Source organism: Cervus canadensis, chromosome 21 (genome assembly GCF_019320065.1).
Source record: "Cervus canadensis isolate Bull #8, Minnesota chromosome 21, ASM1932006v1, whole genome shotgun sequence".
Taxonomy (NCBI): domain Eukaryota; kingdom Metazoa; phylum Chordata; class Mammalia; order Artiodactyla; family Cervidae; genus Cervus; species Cervus canadensis.
The window spans coordinates 52,209,101-52,231,965 of NC_057406.1; the positions used below are offsets into that span (position 1 = coordinate 52,209,101).

A 22,865-nucleotide genomic window follows, 5' to 3' on the forward strand; every position below is an offset into this window, starting at 1 on the left:
TCAACTGAAGTTTTCCAGAGCACTTCCCGAAGCAGATGACTCACAGAGGCTGATTATTAACTCAAGATTCTCAGAGCAAAGAGCTGAGCACACAGAGCAAACAGCGCCCACCCCAGCCCAGCAAAGGAACAGCCACTGTTACAGATAAGAGAATGGTGTTGGACTTTCTTTTGGCCAACTAGAATGATTCACATTATAGCCAAATTAATGCTACCGGTGAAATCAATCTGTGTCTAAGCTAAAAGAAAAGGCAGTCTGGATACCAAGGGAATCATTGGGATGTGTTTTCTTGGTCAGGTCTGAAAAATCTCAGGTTATGGTAGTGAAATACATTCTAGTTCCTTCTTGTTCTTGTGTAGTTGCTAAGTCAAGTCCGACTCTTTTGTGACCCCATGGATTATAACTCGCTGGGCTCTTCTGTCCACGAAATTTTCCAGGCAAGAATACTGGAGCAGCTTGCCATTTCCTTCTCCAGGGGATCTCTCCAACTCAGGGACTGAACCCATGTCTCCTGTGGCTCTGCGCTAGCAGGTGGACTCTTTACCACTGATTCACCAGGGAAGTTCCTTCTTACAATTAGAAGTTCCTTCTAATTAGTCTTGTTTATCTCATATTTAACATTTATTATCCAATGTCTGAAATGTTTCAACCCAGGCACTGTCCCATCGGATGTTTCAATAAATAATTCAAAGACCCCTCCTCCTATACTGATGGACTCAAATTGAAAATCAGATACGCTACTTTCAGGAAGAATTAACAACAAAAGTGAAGTTCTGGTTAATCCTTAATGATACTCTGCAGCTTTGACTGAGTGAGGAACAAAGTGGAGACTGAGAAAGTAAAAAGTTCCCACACTCCCAGGAAAAGACTGATCTTTGGCTATAATAACAAGAAGCCACCAGAACTGGTTTTATGTTCATTCAATCAATAAACAACTTGCCTTATTGAGAACATTTAGAAGGAAGCCAATCAACGACAGTCCTTGCTCCTGAAGTAGGCAATTAGGAACACATTGGGTCCAATAAATACACCTCTGAGGACCAACTACCAATAGTAGTCACACCCAAGTATCCAGACCTCAACAGAGGACATCTGTCTACCCAAGCTTCTGGACATCTGCCCATCCCTGAACTCCATGCATCCCTGAAACCCTATGAAAGACCAGTAGTTGCTCTGCTTGCAGAGGTTTTGCCTGCTCCCAGCTTAGCTTCTTTACAATGATGAGCAATAAAATCAATTTTGTCTTTTTACTTCAAATACTGAATGATAGTCCCATCATTTTTTGACTTCTTTTAAACACCCCTTTTAAAAATGCAAAAATCTTTACTTTCTGCTTTTACATATTTCCCTATATGGTACAAAAATCACAAGTTTGATTAGCTTTGTTATGCAGAACTATTTTTAAGATAAAAAGGAAGAATGGTGCTAAACATCTATTTTTTTAAATAGGAAAAAAATTTTAATGATTGAATCACTCAGGTCAATATTGTCCGGCTGAATATCCCAGGGTCACAACCAACCAAGATTTTATTCTCACAAATTTCTTAAAAGATAGTTTTTATGCTTTTCAAGCCAGTACTTTCACATAGCTGTGTTATAAGATTTTTTTTTTTTTAAGCAGATGTTGTGAAAATTCCTCTAAGTCATGTCTGCAATTGCGGCAGAGCTCAGAGCACAGAAGTAACATCCTTAACCAGAACACGAGAAAAAGAAGCCTCAGCCTCTCTGGTCCTAACAGCGTCAGGCTTGGCAGGGTGGAAAAGAGCTCTCTTTCTGAATGTCTTGCTCCCCGGGGCTCTGGCATGCCATGCCCCTGATGAGGCAGGCAGCTGTTCCACCTTCTTTGTTTACTGGTCTGGAGCCCAATTATACCTCTCCAGAGAATGAATCATAAATATGGATTTAGGAAAGTATCTCAATTTTAAGATCCTATAATCTAAGCTATAATAGCATAGCACAGTATTGTATCACAAAAAAAAAGGTAATCCCAGGGCTAAAGTCCCAGGTTTGATCCCTGGGTCAGGAAGATCCCCTGGAGTAGGCAATGGCAACCCACTCCAATATTCTTGCCTGGAAAATTCCAGAGAGAGAGGAGCCTGGAGGGTTACAGTTCATGGGGTCACAGAGTCAGACACTACTGAGTGACAGAGAAACAGGGCTAAAAAGGAATCTCAAAAAATCACCTGTTTCAACTTCCTTCTTTCACTATATTAACCAACTCCTAAAGTTAAACTAGATATTTTTACAACTAGAAAAAATAATTCCATGGAACTATAGGTCTCCCTTTATGTTTCCTTTATCATTCTCTTCACAGTTTCCACTCAACCCAAGCTGGCAGACAGAAACCCACGAACAGACAGGGGCCGAAGAGTCACACAGGAAGAATTCAGGGGTCCTTACTTCCCAGCTGGAATCTGGTGGATTTAAATCCTGATGAAGGAGGAAAAATGTGCGTGAAATCAGACAACCTGTTAAAATCTCTTCATTGCTTAGCTCTTTCCTTTGAGATGGCATCTGGGAATAGGATTTGACTTAATGTCATAATTAAAGGCTTCCCTGATAGCTCAATTGGTAAAGAATCCACCTGCAATTCAGGACACCCTGGTATGATTCCTGGGTTAGGAAGATCCCCTGGAGAAGGGATAGGCTACCCACTCCAGTATTCTTGGGCTTCCCTTGTGGCTCAGCCGATAAAGAATCCGCCTGCAATGCAGGAGATCTGGGTTTGATCTCGGGGTTGGGAAAATCTCCTGGAAAATGGAAAGGCTACCCATTTCAGTATTCTGGCCTACAGAATTCCAAGGACTATACACTGCATGGGATCGCAGAGAGTCAGACACGACTAATCAACTTTCACTTTCATAATTAAAAAAAGATATAACTGCACCATATAATAGGGGCCTACTATGTGCCAGGTATTTAAACATTATAACTACTGTGAAAAGAGGAAACATTATCCTCATTTTACAGGCAAGAACAATAAGACTCCCCCAAGGAATTAAGTAACTTGCTCAAGGTTAAGTCAATTGACTTGCTCAGCTATTGAGAGTCCCTTGGACTGCAAAGAGATCCAACCAGTCCATTCTAAAGGAGATCAGTCCTGGGTGTTCACTGGAAGGACTGATGTTGAAGTTGAATCTCCAGTACTTTGGCCACCTGATGCAAAGAGCTGATTCATTTGAAAAGACCCTGATGCTGGGAAAGATTGAAGGCAGGAGGAGAAGGGGACGACAGAGGATGAGATGGTTGGATGGCATCACCGACTCAATGGACATGGGTTTGAGTAAACTCCGGGAGTTGGTGATGGACAGGGAGGCCTGGTGTGCTGCGGTTCACGGGGTTGCAAAGAGTTGGACACGACTGAGCGACTGAACTGAACTGACTGGGTGGTTATCCTGGGATTCCAATTATGGCCACATTGCCACCATATGGCTACATTGTCCTTACTTAGAAGAATGAGTGCAAGGAATGAGTTGGGTATTAGAATCATGAAAGAGATTCAGCACTAGATTCCTCCAGATTCTGATCCTCTCATTGATAACCTGATACTTACTGCCCCAGTAGTCCGCAGCCACTAGAGACAATGATATTATAATAATAAGACACTACTGGGGACAGGGAAGGGTAGAGGTCTATCCTTAGCCACTTTTTACAGATGAGAAATTACCTTGATCAACCTGACATAGGCAATGAGTGGGGAAACCAAAGCTCAAGCCCTTCCACATTATATGATGCCGCTTCTGAGGAGTGCATCAGATCTCTCAAGTTTGTTGGGAATGGGAAAAATGTTGAAAATCTTCATTCTGTAGAATAAACTGAACTCTTCAGTCTGGACTTCAAGACCCTTTTATGATCTTATCATAATCTGAAATTTTCAACCTTATTTTCCATTATTCCCATCCATAAACTCTTTGCTCCAGAAACTTTTTTACTATTTCTGTAAATTTTCTTACAATTGCTGACAACTATTACTATCACCTTACCCTGGGTTTTCTCATTTATTCAGTGAAGGACAGGGAAGCCTGGCAAACTGCAGTCCATGCAGTTGCAAAGAGTTGGATACAACTTAGTGACTGAACAATAACAACTCCCTTTTGCAAAAATGGCATTTTCTGTGGATTGCAAGAAACAAAATTTTATCCATTATAAAACTTCCCTGGAACTTCCATAGCGGTCCAGCAGTTAACACTTGGAGTTTCCAACACAGAGGGCATGGGTTCAATCTCTGGTTGGGGAACTAAGACCACATATGCCTCGCGGTGTGGCCAAAAAAAGAAAAAATTAAAAATAAAATAAAGCTTCCCTCCCCACCTAGAAAAATACCCTCCCACTACTGAAATTCCATAGCACTGAGTCCTTCTCTTGGGATATATTTATGGCCTTGCCTGGATTCCTACTTAACTTCAGTAGGCATAGATCCTAAGTAAACTCTGTGGAATGAATGCCCTTTAGAGGCAGAACACCAGACTGGAAGAACTATGAAGAGCTAACGAAACCAGAGAGAAGAGGCAGCTATAAATCTTCAAAAACTACATCCTAAATACTACGGCCCTCACTAGGAGCACAACAGTGTTAAACGTATTCTTGTAAAATACAGTGGTTAGCAGTGTTCACTGGATCCAGACTCTATCTTGCTGTGTGGACTTGGACCAGTCGCTCAACTTCTCCACATCAACTGCCTCATCTGTAAATGGAAACTAGTTATAACTTACCTCACTGGGTTGTGGTGAGTATTCAAAGTGAGCTCATGTACATGAACTGCCTAGTAGAGTGCATGGCTCAGAATATATGCTATATAAGTATTTGCTATTACCATTTTGTAAACTCTCTCTCTCTCTATATATATATATATAGAAAAAGTAGCTAGAGCACCAAACCTCACAAAGGGAATTGTCAAGAGAAGGAAAATTTTCAGAATGAACAACTTAGGTGATAATGAGATACGCTGGCTTACATACAAGAGAATCGGTACTCTTTTCCTCTCAAAAGCCACAGATCAGGAGGAGATAAAGCTGGACACTGTAAAATAACAAGTCACACTGTGGCAGAAATAGGTAAATACAGACTTTTAGGTAAAATACAGAGATAATAGAACACAGAATGCACCTGGGAACCCGAAGATTGTTTTAGGCTGAACAAATGCAAAAACAGATAGTTTCTAACAGAAAAACAGACTAATTCAAAATTAGCTATTTGGACTTAGAACACAATTTTTCAGGAAAATAACACTTTATGTGTTGCCTGGGCTCCCTGGCTAACCCATAAAAGCCAACTGAACTTAATATTACCTTAGTAGCAATTATGGACTTTAATATCAAACACTGTCTTAGTTGCCAGATAATTTTAATATTAGCACATACATTACTAACTATGTACAACAATGCTTTGTAACAAATCATCTTTATTGGAGGAGTGGGAATTCACAAAATCAGCTATTGGAAATGCAGGAAGGGATCTGACTGATCACTGCAGTCACTCTACTTCTGGTTTGCCCAAGACAGTCAGGGTTTATGCCTGTCTCTCTAATCATAATTTGAAGTAGGAAATGGCAACCTGCTCCAGTATTCTTGCCTGAAAAATTCTATGGACAGAGGAGCCTGGTGGGCTACAATCCACAGGGTTGCAAAGAGTTGGACACGACTGAACACGCACTAATTCTACCAATCACTTTATACATTAGCTTAGTCCTCCTCACTATTCTCTGAGGGAGGGGAAAAAATAAGGCCAGAGATGTTACGAAACTTGACTGAAGTCATGAAATAAGCAGCAGAGCAGAAATTCAGACTCTGCTCTGACTATGAAGAGCTCTGTGATGTTTCTGCAATGTTCTGCACATTGATCTTATCTTCCCTTTTTCTCCTTTGTCCTTTGTATGCAACATATGTGGTGGTTTAAACGTTTATAAATACTTTCCTTCTGTGAAAACATTTATTCATTTATCTTTGTAGTTAAAATAATGACGATGAATCATGTGAATGTGACTTCAGTACTAAGACATTGCCAATTAAGATGTTGTTTCTGTTAGGAAGTACATGGACCATATTTCTGCCCCAAGCATGTTCTACTAGATGAAAAATGGAAGATGTTTCTTTACTCTTAATCTGCATTTGTGCTGTGACCATGTTCATGTTACCAACACAGATCTCAAAACAAGTGAACTATTATTTATGAAACAGAAACACTTCTTAGGAAGTTCATTATTCAATATTCAGATTATTAATTTTATTATGAGAGTCATTCATTTGCTCATTTAAATTGGGCTTGGGCTTTGCTGAGAATATTTTTTCTTGAGAAAACATGAACATCCTTGGAAGGTGGTGCAATTGGCATCTAAGTATAAAATGGCTTCCCTGGTGGAATCTGCCTTCAATGTGGGAGACCCAGGTTTGACCCTGGGTTGGGAAGACTCCCTGGAGAAGGGAATGGCTACCCACTCCAGTATTCTTGCCTGGAGAATTCCACGGACAAAGGAGCCTGGCAGACCACGGTCCATGGGGTCACAAAGAGTTGGACACTACTGAGTGACTTTCACATTTACTTTTCACTTTCATAAAATGAAAAAACAAAACAAAACACTGCCTACTGAAAAGACAGCAGTAAAAACTAAAGAGACTTCTGCTTTTAAAATTATATTAATAAGAAGTACATGGGACTTCCCTGGTAGTCCGGTGGCTAACACTCTGTGCTCCCAATGCAGGGGGGGACCTGGGTTCGATCCCTGGTCTGGGAACTAGATCTCAAATGCCACAACTAAGACCTGGTGCAGCCAAATAAATAAATATTTTTAAAGAAACAAGTATAAGTATTACTGTTTTGCTAAGGGAAGTTTCATATTTACTGATATTAATTCAAGCTTCTCATGAGATATAATGTATACTCTGATCTTCCCTTTTAAACCACTCCCCCACCCCAAACCTACTAAAGCACTTTTAAAGAATGAAATCCATGCATAAATGTAAAGTTTGATTCTGAAGGTATACGGGAAGATGCTTATAACTTACTGTTATAAGGAGGTTAAGTCTTCAGCTCCTCTCTAATTATTTCATGCATTTAAATCTCATTTCCCACAGCTAAGAGAAGCCTGTGCAGGGCAGGGACAATATCTTCTATTTCTTTTGTACAGTGACTAGCACCATGCTTGGAAGATCATAAGCATTATACAGTGGGTAAAATCCTGATATTTATATTTTCACCTTTATGAGGTGAGAATTCATCATTCCACCACTGAAGGGAAACATTTTGCCTCCCCCATGTTAAAGAACAGACAGAGTCAGGTTTTCCACAAATGTTCACAAGAATTTCCCATGGTATTTGGTACTGCTGGGAGTTTAGAAAAGTTCTTAGCAAACTAATTTTCAATATGAAACAATCGGTGCCTAAAAGAGGGAATTAAAATTTTCATTTAGAAATGGTTTTGCTTCATTCTTTCCAAATTATATTAACAAACACTTTGTTGGAATTTAATAGGCCTCTCGGGCTAGAAAAGTCTCATTTTTCTTTCCCACTGAACTATTTTATAGCAGAACAAATATTAATATACTCCATATGGGCCTATCTTTTTACCTTTTGTAGGTTATGTCATCCAAAGTTTAAGCTTTTATCTCTCCACAGACAAAGGAAGCATATTTAGGATTTCAAACACTAAAGTGACCTAGTAGAGGTTTTAAATAGGGAAATGAACTGCAATGAATGCTTTTCTTTCTTTGATGAGGAGATCATCAGTCTGCTTATTTGATTGACAGTTATCTTTGTACCTTCTCAGGTGTATTATGCTGTCCAGGTACTACATCTTTGAAAAAGACTGCAGGGAATGAGGCAAATAAATGAATTAGAAAACCCTGAGGAGATATCAAAATTCTCTTTTGCACACCTTATAAGGAAGGCAAACAAGGTCCGTCATAGCCTGGAATACTGTTTTATGCCTTTGATTTCACAAATTAACAGGTTCTGAGCAGTCAATGGAGCAGTTGAATAAATAAGATGTGAAGGCAGAGGCAATGACTGACTGGCAAGAAGGAATCCAATCACCCCTAAGTCTGCAGAAGAAAGTATACACTCTGGTTCTACGAAATCGAAGTTGTGGGTTCCGTGAGCTAATTTGATACAGATGAAAAATTCTCATTTAAAGCCAGCAACTGTACCCTTAGCCACAGCCAGCAGTCCCATAAATGCTGACTGACGGCATAAAAGGTAGAATGGGTGATCAGCATGGTCAGTTTAGTGCCGACCCATTCTTAATGTTGAGAAAACAAAAAAAACCTCAAAATGCAGTGTTGCTGGTGGTGAACTAAACTGAATGCCTTCGGCACATTACTCCAGCCTTGACATATTCCAATCACCCTGGCTGCTCCTGGGTTCCGGGCAGGAACAAGAGTAAGAGCACAATCCATCACACCTACTGACTTTATGCGGACTTAACTTCACATCACAAAAGCACATTCATTAGGGTCCTTCTAATTTCAAGACACAGGATAAATACCTAAACAAGGAAATTGGTGACAAGTATGTAGATTTTTTTTTTTAAGTATGCAGATTTTTAAATTTAAAAAACAGTTTCAAAAAACGGAATCAATGTGCACCTGGGGCAAAAAAAACATGAACTCAACCATTCTAAGTCCCAAACAATTTCAAACTCAAGTTTTTTACTTTAAGAAATAATCAGCCACAGGACCAAAATTACTAAGTCAATATGCTCTGAAAAACCTTAATTTTAAAAACTCCTTACTGGATTTCCTGGTGATCCAGTGGCTAAGAATCCACCAGGAGACACAGGTTCGATCCCTAGTCTGGGAAGATCCCATACTCTGAGTGGCAACTAAGCCTGTGAACCTTAAGTACTAAAGCCTCAGAGCCTGTGCTCTGCAACAAGAGAAGCCACAGCGATTCGCAGCCCGCGCACCACAATTAGGGAAAGCCTGCAGGCAGTAATGAAGACCCAGCACAGCCAAAAACAAGTAAATAAACAACATTTTAAAAATTCCTTACTATGTAAAAATTCAAACATACACAAAAGCAGAATATGGTGTGGGGACACCACACCACTCTCAAGTCCTATTCCCTCAGTTGCATCCATTTCCAACTCATTTCCAGTTCTGCTTTATCTGAAGTCAACCTTGCACATTCCCTTAAAGGGAAATTGCACTATATTTCATCTCTAAGCATTTAAGTTATTTCATCTCTAAACATTTCAGCAAATCCTTACAATTCTAACTGGATGCCAACAGAATTTGTGGTATTTTGTGTTTTATTTTTCATTGCCTTTTATTTTAAATACCTACGTCAGCGAAAGACAAAATTTGGAGCAAGAGAAAATTTAGATTTCCCAGTTTTTCTGGAATTTCTGGTACCTAAATACAGTTGTAAACTTTTCTCTTCCCGAAGAGGGAAACAGAGCTAGCAAGATATAGTCATTTAGTTTAACAAACACTAATTGAGCACTAGAGATGGGGCAAGGTGCCAGAGACAAAAAAAAAAAAAAAAAAAAGGAAGAGTAAAACAAAGACCCCTTCTGTAGAATGGGTGAGACAGACACATGAACAGATAATGTCAATATAATGTGGAAAAGCTAGGGTAATGGTGTTCACAGGCTACCATGGGAACAGAGAATAAACGCACTTAGACCAAATTAGGTATGCAAGAAAGACTTCCAGGAAGATGACACCTGAGTAAGTGCAGAAATACTGCAAAGAATTGTCACTATGTCACTGTAATAAGTTCGATATCAAGTTTCTTTCAAGTGGATTTACTTCATTTTGTTGGGTGAGGAATTAGGTGGTGGGGGAAGTTTCCTTAAAGAATACTAGTCTGAGAAGAGAGTGAAGTGTCAAGAATTGCATTGAGAGAGCAACAGCGACGTATCTACACGACCACGCGTGAAACAAACAGCGAGTGGGAGCCTGTGGTCCAGCGCAGGGCGCTCAGCCCGGGGCTCTGTGACGACCTGCAGGCTCTGTGACGACCTGCGGTGCTGTGTGATGACCTGGGACGGCGCTGGGGGGGGGCGCCCCGAAAGGGGAGGATCTATGCCACAGCTCATTCACTCCGCTGTGGGGCAGACACCAACACAGCACTGCAGAGCAATCATACCCCAATCAAAAACCAAAACCAAACCATCCTATCATGTCCTGTGGAGAATACCAGAAGGCTTGGTCTCCACCCTCAAGGAGGTAGGAATCTAGATGGAGAAAAATTAAACATGCATTAGAAAATTTTACTATGGAATAGCTAATCAAAATACAGATTTTAGTGATGGGAAGGCAGGTGTGGAAATATTTAAGTAAGAGCTGGGACTTCAACCAAGATTTTGAATATAAGTTTAAACCTAGATCATAAAAGGAAGCCAGCTGAGTAAAGAGTATTAAAATGCATGTCTTAAGTGGTGAAGAGTTCTTCATCTTTAAAAAGTTTTTATTTATTCTTCCTTATTTGGACTACTGAAGGAGGCAGGGAAAGGTCAAGATTTTTAATCTAAACCTCAAGCCTCACAGAGATACGTGAATGTGTGTGCGCATGTGTGTGTTAGATATATCAGTGCTGGAGCATGAAGATTTGCATTGAGAATTTACAAGCAGATTCTAAACTATTCCATTGGACTAATACAATGTCAGGTACAAAAACAAAGATCTTCTCTGGCAGGTATCTAATTCTTGGGGAGAAATAAAAATACAAACTCATAAAAATGAAACTTGTAAAAGACACATAAGAAAATTCAATCAACACTACAAGTTTAAAAAAATTTCAATTGTCACTCAGAGATTAATGACTCACCATTTATAATTCTGTTAAATAACAATAACAATAACAACAGCATCAGCCAACACTCATATAGCACGCACTATGAAGCCAAGTAATTAAATCATTTAATCCTCCAAAGGGCCTATGATGCAGGTACTACTACAGACCTTCCTTACCTTATGATGAGGTCACATCCAAAAAAAACCATGGTAAGTTGAAAACACTGTAAATGCATTTAATACAGCTACCCTACTGAACATCAGAGCTTAGCCTAGCCTGCCTTAAATATGCTCAGAACACTAACATTATTCTACAGCTGGGCAAAATCATCTAGCACAAAGCCTATTTTACAATAAAGTACTGAATAGCTGATATAATTCATTGACTACTGTACTGAAAGTGAAAAACAGAATGGTTGTCTGGGTACAGAATGGTCTTAAGTGGATCGGTTTATTGGTTGGTTGCCCTCATGATCACACAGCCGACTGGGAACTGTGGCTCACTGTCACTGCCCGCGTCTTAAGACAGGATTATATCAAGTATCACTAGCCTGGGAAATGATCAAAATTCAAAAACTGAAGTATGGTTTCCACTGAATGCATTATTGCTTTTGCACATCATAAAGTTGGAAAATCATTTTAAGTTGGACTGTCTATATTCCTCCCACTTTACAGAGGAGGTTTGGAGACACAGTGAGATTAGTAATTACTCTTTCCTTAACTCTAGTTTTTCAAACTTTATTAATCAGAATTTGGGCTTCCCAGCTGACTCAGTGGTAAAAAACCCATCTGCCAATGCCAGAGATAGGGGTTCAATCCCTGGGTCAGGAAAACCCCCAGGAGAAGGAAATGGCAACCCACTCCAGTATTCAAGCCTGGAGAATTCCATGGACAGAGGAGCCTGGAGGGCCCCAGTCCCTGGGGTCACAGAGTTGGACACAACCGAGCATGTACCCACAATCAGAATTTACATCAGAGGCTAACAAAAGACATATAGGTATACTGTGAGTATAAGGTTGAAATCTAACATTTGTGTAAATTCAGATAAATGTCTTATATCCTTCATGAACTTAAATGAAATGGTGCATGACACTATCTTGGCAAAGAACCATAAAGATAAACGTCAAATCCATCCATGAGGTAAAGAGGTAAAGTTACAAATAGGAACTTACTCTAAAAATGGTGTGTTTAATAGACCAAAGAATGGTCTCTTAAATATTTCCCATCAGATTGAGGAAAGCATATTTTTCATAATACTAACATACATGGAGAAAATAAATTATAATAAATGACCATAGCATATACAGCAATAAAGATAGCCAGTAGTAAAAACGCATTTGAAATAACTTCTGTTCCTACTGAACAGTAGAAAAATATTACTCCCCAGATAGGATTAGTTGCTTTTTTCCCCAACCTCTGACAGCAAATTATGCATAGCTATTTCCAGCATTTATTTATATTACATGACATTATAATACAGTTATTTGTTCAGTAGTCTTCTCTTCAGGCTGTGAGTCTTTGAGTATAGGGCCTGAATTTATACATCCTGGGATTTAAAGCCCATATCTGCATCTAGTATCATGAACAGAACTAAGGCTTACTGAAGGAATAAATGAGTGAATGATTTGACAGGGGACATCTAATAAAATCTCGAGCACTATAAATCATTATAGAAAAGTTAAAACATCAATAAAGTCACAAGGGTTTTGTTACTTTATGAGTAGATTCTTGTCTCCCTTGTTGAGCATTTAAGACCTTTTTATGTTGGTCCTAATCTACCCTCTTAACCTTTTCTCATCTCTTCTTTTAGTTAGATCTGCTGTGTGAATTACTTTCATTTTCTGGCTTAAGTTCTGTGCTCTATCATCTCTATGCTTTTACTCAGTAATCTCCAAAAGTTTTAGCTTATGCAGTCCTTCAGTATAAATAAGTATACTTTACTTAACACTGTGATAATATGCTTATTGTAAAGCAATCATAAAAACAGAAGAAATACTTTAAACAAATGAGGTAGACATACATAAGAAGTTTTCATCTTTCCTTTATGTACACAATGTATTGTTTTGCATGTACTTCACTTTTAAAATCACTGATTTATATCAGAAGAACAAATCTCATAGAGTATTTGTGAGAATAAAATAAATCTCTACATGTAGAGCACTTAGAACAACACTGGTCATATAGATAACATGGTAGATGTCAGTTAATTTGGTTAACATTATCACTGTCAATGCAGTTTTGTTTTGAGGAATATTAATAATTCCACACACTTATCCTCCAGTCCCACTCCTACAAACCCCTTGAAGGCCAAATTCATATGATACCTTTTCAAAGAATTCTTTGAATGCATCTCCTAAGTTAGGATTTCTCAAAGTAGGAGGTACTAAATCCTACAGAGCTTAGCAAGAAGCCATGGCTAAAAAGCTAAAATAAAGATGGAACAGTTGGAAAAAATTAAGGATGGGTTTCTAGAAAATGAGGCAAATGAAAAAAGAAGTGATTATTAACCCTAAGAAAAATAAAATACACAAAAAGGAAATATAATACATTATTTGGCTCTGTAGTGAACAACGCTTGTGTGTGTTAGTTGCTTGGTCGTGTCTGACACTTTGCAACCCCATGGACTGTAGCTCACCAGGCGCCTCTATCCATCGGGATTCTCCAGGCAAGAACACCGGAGAACACTATAGGGTTGCCATGCGTTTCTCCAGGGGATCTTCCCAACTCAGGAATCTCCCAGGTCTTCTGCACTGCAGGCAGATTCTTTACCATCTGAGCCACCAAGGAAGCCCAAACAATGTTTAGATAGACCCAGTGACAGAAACACTGACTACCAATTTAACCCCAAACTGTGATATAACCATGTGGGAAAGATACAGCATTATACCAGCCCCCAAATCCTCAACTTTTGTTAGGAAAAGTCTAAAGGGAATTAAACATGAACTAGAAACTTAGGTATATTACTTTAAAACTCATAGATAAGTACCAGAAGAAATTTAAAAACAACAGGGAAAAGGGAAAGATTTTCTTTCTAGAAACTTCTAGAAAGATAAAAGTAGTTTTGTATCATGAGATCAGCAGTGAGAATGGCATCTGCTCTTCTTTTCAACAGTAACACAAGTTAAAAAGCAAAGAAGTTTTCTCCTTGCTTTCAAAATTTTAAAAGAAAATTTAAAAGAAACAGAATTTTATATCCAGTCAACCTATTCAAAGCATTTTACAACATGCAAAGATTCAAAAATTTTTCTCCTATGCAGCACTCGTCCTCAGGAATTTATCTGCCAAGACACATTCATACTAAAGAAGAGAATTAAAAAAGGGGGGGGGGGACACAGAATCCAGAAAATAGGAAATCTAATAGGTTTATTGATCAAATTGTATTAAATGTTATCAGTTTTAAGAAGATCAATAAGAAGACATTCAGCTGATTTTTGAAATGTTAAAAAATTTCTTGTGCTTTTAGCCTTAGTTATACTTTAACATTAATCTGAACATAAAAGAAATTACAAGAAGTTTTGTCTCTTACCTGTAATACAGCAGCAAATAAGTATACTACTACAAAGATCACAGTTAAAGAAGTGTGACCACTTTTCATCAAATGAATAGTGTAGAGGAAAATTAAATGTCCAGGTATCACTAAAAGCAGTAGAACTTGAGCGGACTTATTGTTTACTCCTGTAATATAAAATATAAAAGTTGTTAAAACAAAATCATGTATTGGTGAATAATAGATCATAGTTATTAAAATTTGAGGATTACTTCAAGTTATTACTACTATAGTGCACAGAATCACATAAAATTCAATTGCTAAAAATAAATTTTAACTATTTATAATTTGCTTAATTTTTAGAAATTTTCCCTATATGTTATATATTAATTAAATGAAAGGTGGTTGATGAAAGCTTGCTGTGAAGAACACTGATCAAACTATAACATTATAAAAACGGAGGGAAGACAAAAGAAAAAATATGAAGTTCTTAAAGTACTGGAACGTATTTTTATTCTACATCATTTAATTCCTTATTATTGTTCATTTTAATAACTAAATGATACCTAATCATCTTCTAATAGAGGTTTTTTGGTCATTAAATATTTTAATTTTATTTTTCCTTTAGAAGTCTTCACTGCTATTAAAAGACTGGGTATTTCTGAACCTCATTCAAAAGTTACACTTATTACAATACATTTATTTTCATCAGAAAAAAAATGTCAAGAATTGTGAGGTTTAAAATTGTGGTTTAGAGGCTTTCCTGGTGGTCCAGTGGTTAAGACTCTGAGCTTCCACGACAGGGAGCATAGGTTTGATCCCCGGTTGCATAAATTCTGCATGCCTGCCACATAGTGCAGCCAAAAATGAGCAAAATAAAATTGTGGTTTAGTTTTTTGGATAGCATATGCCTGGGACATAACAATGTCCTTGTAACTGAGGTTATCCCCTCTCATTCTGCTTGTTGGGGACCAATGCCTACATTTAGAAAGGTCAAAAAGATTAATGTATAAAAGAGTGTGTGCTATGTGGTTAGTTGCTCAGCTGTGTCAGACTTTCTGCAACCCCAAGGACTGTAGCCCGCCATGCATCTCTGTCCATGGGGACTGTCCAGGCAAGAATACTGGAGCAAATGAAGAAACAGACAAAGGATTAATCTCAAAAATATACAAGCAACTCCTGAAGCTCAATTCCAGAAAAATAAATGACCCAATCAAAAAATGGGCCAAAGAACTAAACAGACATTTCTCCAAAGAAGACATATAGATGGCTAACAAACACATGAAAAGATGCTCAACATCACTCATTATTAGAGAAATGCAAATCAAAACCACAATGAGGTACCATTACACGCCAGTCAGGATGGATGCTATCCAAAAGTCTACAAGCAACAAATGCTGGAGAGGGTGTGGAGAAAAGGGAACCCTCTTACACTGTTGGTGGGAATGCAAACTAGTACAGCCACTATGGAGAACAGTGTGGAGATTTCTTAAAAAACTGGAAATAGAACTGCCATATGACCCAGCAATCCCACTTCTGGGCATACACACTGAGGAAACCAGATCTGAAAGAGACACGTGCACCCCAATGTTCATCACAGCACTGTTTATAATAGCCAGGACATGGAAGCAACCTAGATGCCCATCAGCAGACGAATGGATAAGGAAGCTGTGGTACATATACACCATGGAATATTACTCAGCCGTTAAAAAGAATTCATTTGAATCAGTTCTAATGAGATGGATGAAACTGGAGCCCATTATACAGAGTGAAGTAAGCCAGAAAGATAAAGAACATTACAGCATACTAACACATATATATGGAATTTAGAAAGATGGTAACGATAACCCTATATGCAAAACAGAAAAAGAGACACAGAAATACAGAACAGACTTTTGAACTCTGTGGGAGAAGGTGAGGGTGGGATGTTTCGAAAGAACAGCATGTATATTATCTATGGTGAAACAGATCACCAGCCCAGGTGGGATGCATGAGACAAGTGCTCGGGCCTGGTGCACTGGGAAGACTCAGAGGAATCGGGTGGAGAGGGAGGTGGGAGGGGGGATAGGGATGGGGAATACGTGTAACTCTATGGCTGATTCATATCAATGTATGACAAAACCCACTGAAATGTTGTGAAGTAATTAGCCTCCAACTAATAAAAAAAATTTAAATAAATAAATAAATAAAAACATATTACTTAAAAAAAAAAAAAAGAATACTGGAGTGGGTTGCCATGTCCTCCAGGGGATCTTCCCAACCCAGGGATCGAACCCAGGTCTCCTGCATTGCAGGCGGATTCTTTACCACCTGAGCCACTAGGGAAGCCCATGAAAGAGTATGTTTCCCTAAATCACCTAACAATGTTTTCTTATATGCACAAGGTTCTTCTTTCCTAACTTATATCCTAACTTAACAAGATATCAAAGAGAAAGATAAAAAAGAAAAACTATACAAAGTTCTTTAACAATTGCAGAATTGATCCACAGTCTTTTGTTGTTTCTGTTCACTGAGATTCAGTGAACAAAATCTACTCTATTTAAAATCCATTTGGCTCTCAGAAACAGAAAATTGGGCAACATTCATAAACAAAATATGTATTCAACAAATGTTGCCTGCCTGTACTCAGAGAGAGGAAGAATTCCAGGAATAAAATATGCAAAACTCCACGAGCACCTACCTGGACCAAAAAAAGTTCTAAAAGGGTAGTAACAACCTTTGGGTCCATCAGGCAATTCTCCTGGAATGCTGTGTAAATGAAGGTAGGTAGAAATCCTACTGGCCTGAATGGCCACCAAATTACCACCAATACCTGAAATAGAAGAAAAAACAAATAGTTAGCTTCGTATTTTCAAAAATGTGCACAGATTCAACTGAATTTATGTCTCTACGTCACCCCCTGGGCTAATAAAACAGAACAAAGAGTTCTTCTAAATGTTGATTTATTTGATGTTGATGTAGATATTTCAAAGGCATAAAATTCCTGCTATGAAAGACTCATTCATTGTTTTTTCAAATCTAACTCACTGTTTGGTCTGAAAGCAGAGTAAGTAATTTTTAAAAATTACTATCGCAATCAAGATGTAAAACTAGGTAACAATATGTTTCACATTTATCATCTTAATAAATGTATTCAAATAGATAAGGTTTGATACACGTCTTCTCAGATTACTGAAGAAACTGGTATAAGACACTGAAAAAAATACTCAAGAAAGTGATCTTTTAACCTAGATTATCCTCTTATGTGCTCTGAGGAAGAGGAGTTAATGCAAAGAAGCAAAATGAATTCCAAAGGGTGGTAAGTACCCCCAGGGTGAATTAGGACACCCAAACTCTTCCTACTTTGACAGATTGTGAGAGAAAGAGATGGTAGCCATAAAAACAAGTAGGAAGAAAACAACTGAAAATTTCAAATTGCTGAATGCTGAGCATGAGCTAAAATAATCATTAAGAATACCTGTGAACCCTGGACACAAGGGGAGTCTACACCCACTGTCAACTATTTCTGCAAGCATCCCACGAGTGCTTGTGAGATAGACTCAGGCAGGACAGAACACTTGAGAGAGCCAACCTTGGTGGCACACAGCAAGGAATCACATCCAGGACTTGCCTGGCGGTCCAGTGGTTACGAATCTGCCTGCCAACGCAGGGAGCACAGGTTCCGTTCCTGGTCTGAGAAGATCCTCCATGCCACAGAGCAACTAACGCCTGTGAGTCACAGCTACTGAGCCCTCATGCTCTAGAGCCCATGCTCTACAAGAGAAGCCGCTACAACTGGAAGCCTGCACACTGCAATTAGAGAGCGGCTTCCGCTCGCCACAACTAGAGAAAGCCTGCACCCAGTAATGAACACCCAGCACAGCCAAAAATTAAATACATCAATAAATAAGTTTTTTAAAAAGAGAAAGAAACTGCATCCATTTCTGACTCCCTCTCTTATATGAGGGCTTCCCTGGTGGCTCAGATGGTAAAGAATCCGCCTGTGATGTGGGGGACCTGGGTTGGGAAGATCCCCTGGAGAAGGAAATGGCAACCCACCCCAATATTCTTGCCTGAATCCCCATGGACAGAGGAGCCTAGAAGGCTGTAGTCCATGGGGTCGCAGAGAGTTGGACATGACTGAGCGACTGAACAACAATAACAACAAAAGTGGGATCATCTAAACTGAGTCCAGCTGGCTGATTCTAAATATAAAAGTTTTCACTATAAAAAATAGAAGTCTGTGGATGAATGGAGTAAGCAAATATCTGCAATCTCTCATCATTCTTACAACTGTTCTGCTCAAGTGGGAGAATAAAGGAATGTTGTCTGTAAATACTGAACAAGAGAGACTCAGGCCTCAAGGATACCAGACACAAGGTGGTACTGATGGAAAATAAGGATGAACTGGAAGTCTGCATAATTAACAGTGGGATTCCTTCAGACCTTCATTTTGCTCCAAGGGGCGGGCAGGATTCTAACATCCCAGAGTGGAGGTTTGATGTTCAAACTTGGAGGGCTCCCCATGACATGGGCAACCAACCCCACCCCAATCTTCCAATAGTAAAGTGCCCAGTCAACCACCCTCTCCCACCTCCAAGCTACTTAGCTTCTCCATGCCTCAGCTGCCTTCCTGTAAAACAGAGAAAACAATCCCTCTCTCATAGAGATGATGACATGAGCAAGTTTGTGTTTATACTTGGAGACTTCACCACTCTTTTCTCATCAACTGATAGACCACACTGATAAAAAAAATCAAAACTACGTAGAAGTTTTTTAACAACATTATCAATCAACTTGATCTAAAGGACATTTATAGGACACGCCACCCAACAACAGCAGAATACGTAATTTTTACAAGTTTACACACGGGAACATTCACACAGAGGAACCACACTGTGAGCCATAAAACAAGTTTCAATAAATCTGAAATAACTGCAACATATAAAGTATGTTTTCTGGCCACAATGGAAAAGATGGATATCTGAGAATTCCCCCAAATGCTGGAAAGTAAACAATACACTTCCAAATAACCCACAAATCAAAGAAAAAAAAAATCACAGAGGAAATTTTCAAATATTCTGGATTTAATGAAAATGAAAACACAACATATTGAGATTTGTGGGAGGTACATAGAGTAGTACTTAGAAATTCACAGCGTTAAATCTTATATTAGAAAAGAAGAGTACGACTCTGTATAAAATAACTGATAAGAAACTGCTGTGTAGCACAGGGAATTCTACTCAGTGCTCTGTAATGGCCTATTTGGGAAGACTCTAGAATCTTAAAAACAAAAACAAAAAAGAGTGGGTCTATGTGTGTGTGTAACTGAGTCACTCTGCTGTACCCCAGAAACTAACACAACACTGCAAACCAACTATGCTCCAAAAAGCTTTTTAAAAAACACACATAATGAGACCAGCGTGACTCTGAGTTCAAAATCCAACAGTGACAATATGAAAAAAGAAAATTATCAGCCAGTCTTGTGAATCAAAATAAATGCAAAAGATATCAATCTGCTGGCAAACCAAATCCAGCAAAATGTTAAATGTGTAAAATACATCACCAAAAAATCAGATTTATCTTAGGAATGTAAGACTGACTTAATAATTGAAAATAATACATATAGCATATTAACAAATACATGAAGGGAAAATATGATTATATTACATGAATAAACAGAAAAGTTGATAAAATTCAGCATTTTATTATTTATTATTAAAAATGCTTGGCAAACCAGGAATTGAGAGGGACTTCTTCAAACTGATAACCACACATACTCACCCCCCCAACACACATCCATGCACATGAAATCTGTCATATACAAAAGAAGTACTGCAGATCAATAAAGACTGATATAGATTTTTCACTAAAGTGTTTTTTAATTGCACATTTTTTAATTCAAAAATTAATATTAAATGGAAGTCTTTTAGTTACTCTATTGTAAAAGCCCTAAGTAAAACAGTTCATTTTAACTCAGGTAAATGGTTTTCATGGCAGTCACAGCATTACACTTCATATATATTGTTCTCCTGTCATGTAACATCCAACAGATAAGGTACCAAGAGCTCAGAACAGTTACTAATTGTTTGCTCTTTACATTCTGTAACATATATAGCCACTATCTCAATCAAGCTCCAGGCATCATGATAACAGAGGGAATTTGTCTTACTGCTAGCTGTACATAGCAGACACTGATCTAATTTGTTGGATAGCTATTTCATATTTTAAAATATAATTTTAACTAATTTATTTATTATAATTGGAAGCTAATTACTATTCAATATTGTGGTGGTTTTTGCCATACATTGACATGAATCAGCCACAGGTGTACAAGATAGTTATTAAACACCAAAAAAATACCAGTGGGGGTGTAATGGAATTGTGAATTAGTAAAGGTAAATCGGCCAGTCTTGGATGAAAGAGTTCACTCTTCTTCTGGGATGCAAGTAGAAAAGGTTAAGAGCAGAGGGTAAGAGCAGACACTCTTATAGGTCAGAAGAGGGGCAAAGGAAGAGGAAGGAGAAGGAAGCTGGGAGGTACTGGCCTAAAGCCTCTGTCTTCTCTGCACAGCTGCCCTACAACAAACATTACAGGAACTTCTGGCAGGTGGAAGACAAAGCTAGATGGAAATCTGAATCTACAGAAAGCAAAGAAGAGTGCTAAAAATGTTAAATATATAGGGAAATATAAAAAGATACCAACCCCTCAGTTTTAATCTTTTAAAAAAATAACTGTGTGAAGCAAAAATGTTACAGGGTTTATAACAAAGTAAAATGTATGACAAAAAGAGCTCATAAGAGTGAAATCGCAAAAGGACAAGACATAAGGTTCTTGTACATAAAGGATAGGAGCCTTATCTCTTATCCTTTATGTAAAGTGGTATATTGCTGTTTGAAAGAGACTGTGATAAAGATATAATAAGCCCTAGATTAGTAGTTCTCAAAGTATGGTCTGGAAAGAAGGTTAGAAGGAAGGTTAGATTCAGAAATTCTAACTCCTAGCCAACAGAAGTACCACAAGGGGAGGTTTACATCATATATTAGCATGGAAAAAGCTTTACAAAATTCTGTGGAAGAGAAATCTTTTTAACCTAATGTTTCCCAAACTTCGCTGACCACAGAACTCACTTTTCAAATTATACTTATTAACATATCAAGAACTATTGTTACAGGAAATATATTTTAGAAAACGTGACTGGTTCTAAGAGATGTTAATAAATTTTAAAAGATGCCCTAGATATGAGTCCTTATCTTTATTTGAGGATTAAATAGTAGGCACAGAGTCACCTGCCACATAGTAGGTACTTACTAAATAGAAAATGATGATGATGATATGATAAAGACTATGACAAAACAGGGATCTTTTAAATAGTATATGCCTTAGTGCATTTAAAATGAAATTCAATTCTCAGAAGTTCCACTTTTTCTGAGGAACGTGGAATGACTCTTCTCTATCAGTGTTTTTAATGAATGGCATTTAACACTAGAAAGAGTTTACGGTGATACCCAACTAAGAGGCTGGCTTACTGAGATTAAAAAAAAAGGTTTACCACCATGCCAAACCATACACAGACTTCCAAAGATAGCACTTTAGCAAACTGTTTCTTACGGAAGGTGAAATCAGAGAGAAACTAAAACTTTACTACTAAAGGGGTTGTAATTTAAGTTAAATTTCTCATTGAGATGCTGGGCATCATGGTTCTAGCTGGGCAACACGGTTCTAACAGTCATTGTTGGATAATATTTATGCTAGTAAACTCATCAAATAATAGTCATTGAAGAGCATTTGAACAGGGGGTAAGAAAGTAGTAGCTATTCCAGGCAGTGAAAATTACATCTCTGTACGGCCACAATACAAGAATCAAATCATGATGAAGGATATAGTTGTATGCATATAGGGAGAGCCTTGATAGCTAGGGAGAAAAATTCTAATTTGATTGGACAGGCAGGAGAAAATCACTGTTAAATCCCATTATCTTAAAACTAATGTAATAAAAACAATGCTTAAGGTAGACTAGTCTTCTAGTGACATTCAATTTGTATTGAATAGGGAGTGAGTCAAGAAGGCTACTTTATTACTTGACTGATGGCTGGACTGAGATATTAGTGGACTATGGTGGTAAGACACACTTGTTATATAAATAAATGAACAGATAAATTATGTTAATGTGAAAATAGACACATTATATATAGTTTGGTCATTATATATATATATAGATAGATAGATAGTTTGGTCATTATATATATATATAGATAGATAGATAGTTTGGTCATTATATATATATATATATATAGATAGATAGATAGTTTGGTCATTATATATATATATATAGATAGATAGATAGATAGATAGTTTGGTCATTATATATATATATAGATAGATAGATAGATAGATAGATAGTTTGGTCATTATATATATATATATATATATATAGATGGATAGATAGTTTGGTCATTTTATATATATATATATAGATAGATAGATAGTTTGGTCATTATATATATATATATATAGATAGATAGATAGATAGTTTGGTCATTATCTATTCAAAGAGGATGAAGAGCCAGGTAGAATCAAATGGCTCTGTGATTTTACAGGCAGGGAGAATGGTGGTATCAGGAAAACCGGGAGGGGCATCTCTAGGGTAAATTTATTCATTTACT

The 22,865-nt window shown here is 37.8% G+C and overlaps 1 protein-coding gene across 7 annotated transcripts in view; it reads right to left on the reverse strand.

Annotated features, from left to right (window-relative positions):
* SLC41A2 (solute carrier family 41 member 2) overlaps positions 1-22,865 on the reverse strand; it is a 130,899-nt gene that overhangs the window by 12,687 nt on the left and 95,347 nt on the right. For all 7 annotated transcript variants that reach the window (XM_043440969.1, XM_043440975.1, XM_043440972.1 and 4 more), the window contains 2 exons: positions 16,901-17,032; positions 14,260-14,408 (listed from right to left, as the gene is read on the reverse strand). In XM_043440969.1, the coding sequence (XP_043296904.1) occupies positions 14,260-14,408; positions 16,901-17,032 (281 nt within the window). The remainder of the gene's footprint in view (positions 1-14,259; positions 14,409-16,900; positions 17,033-22,865) is intronic.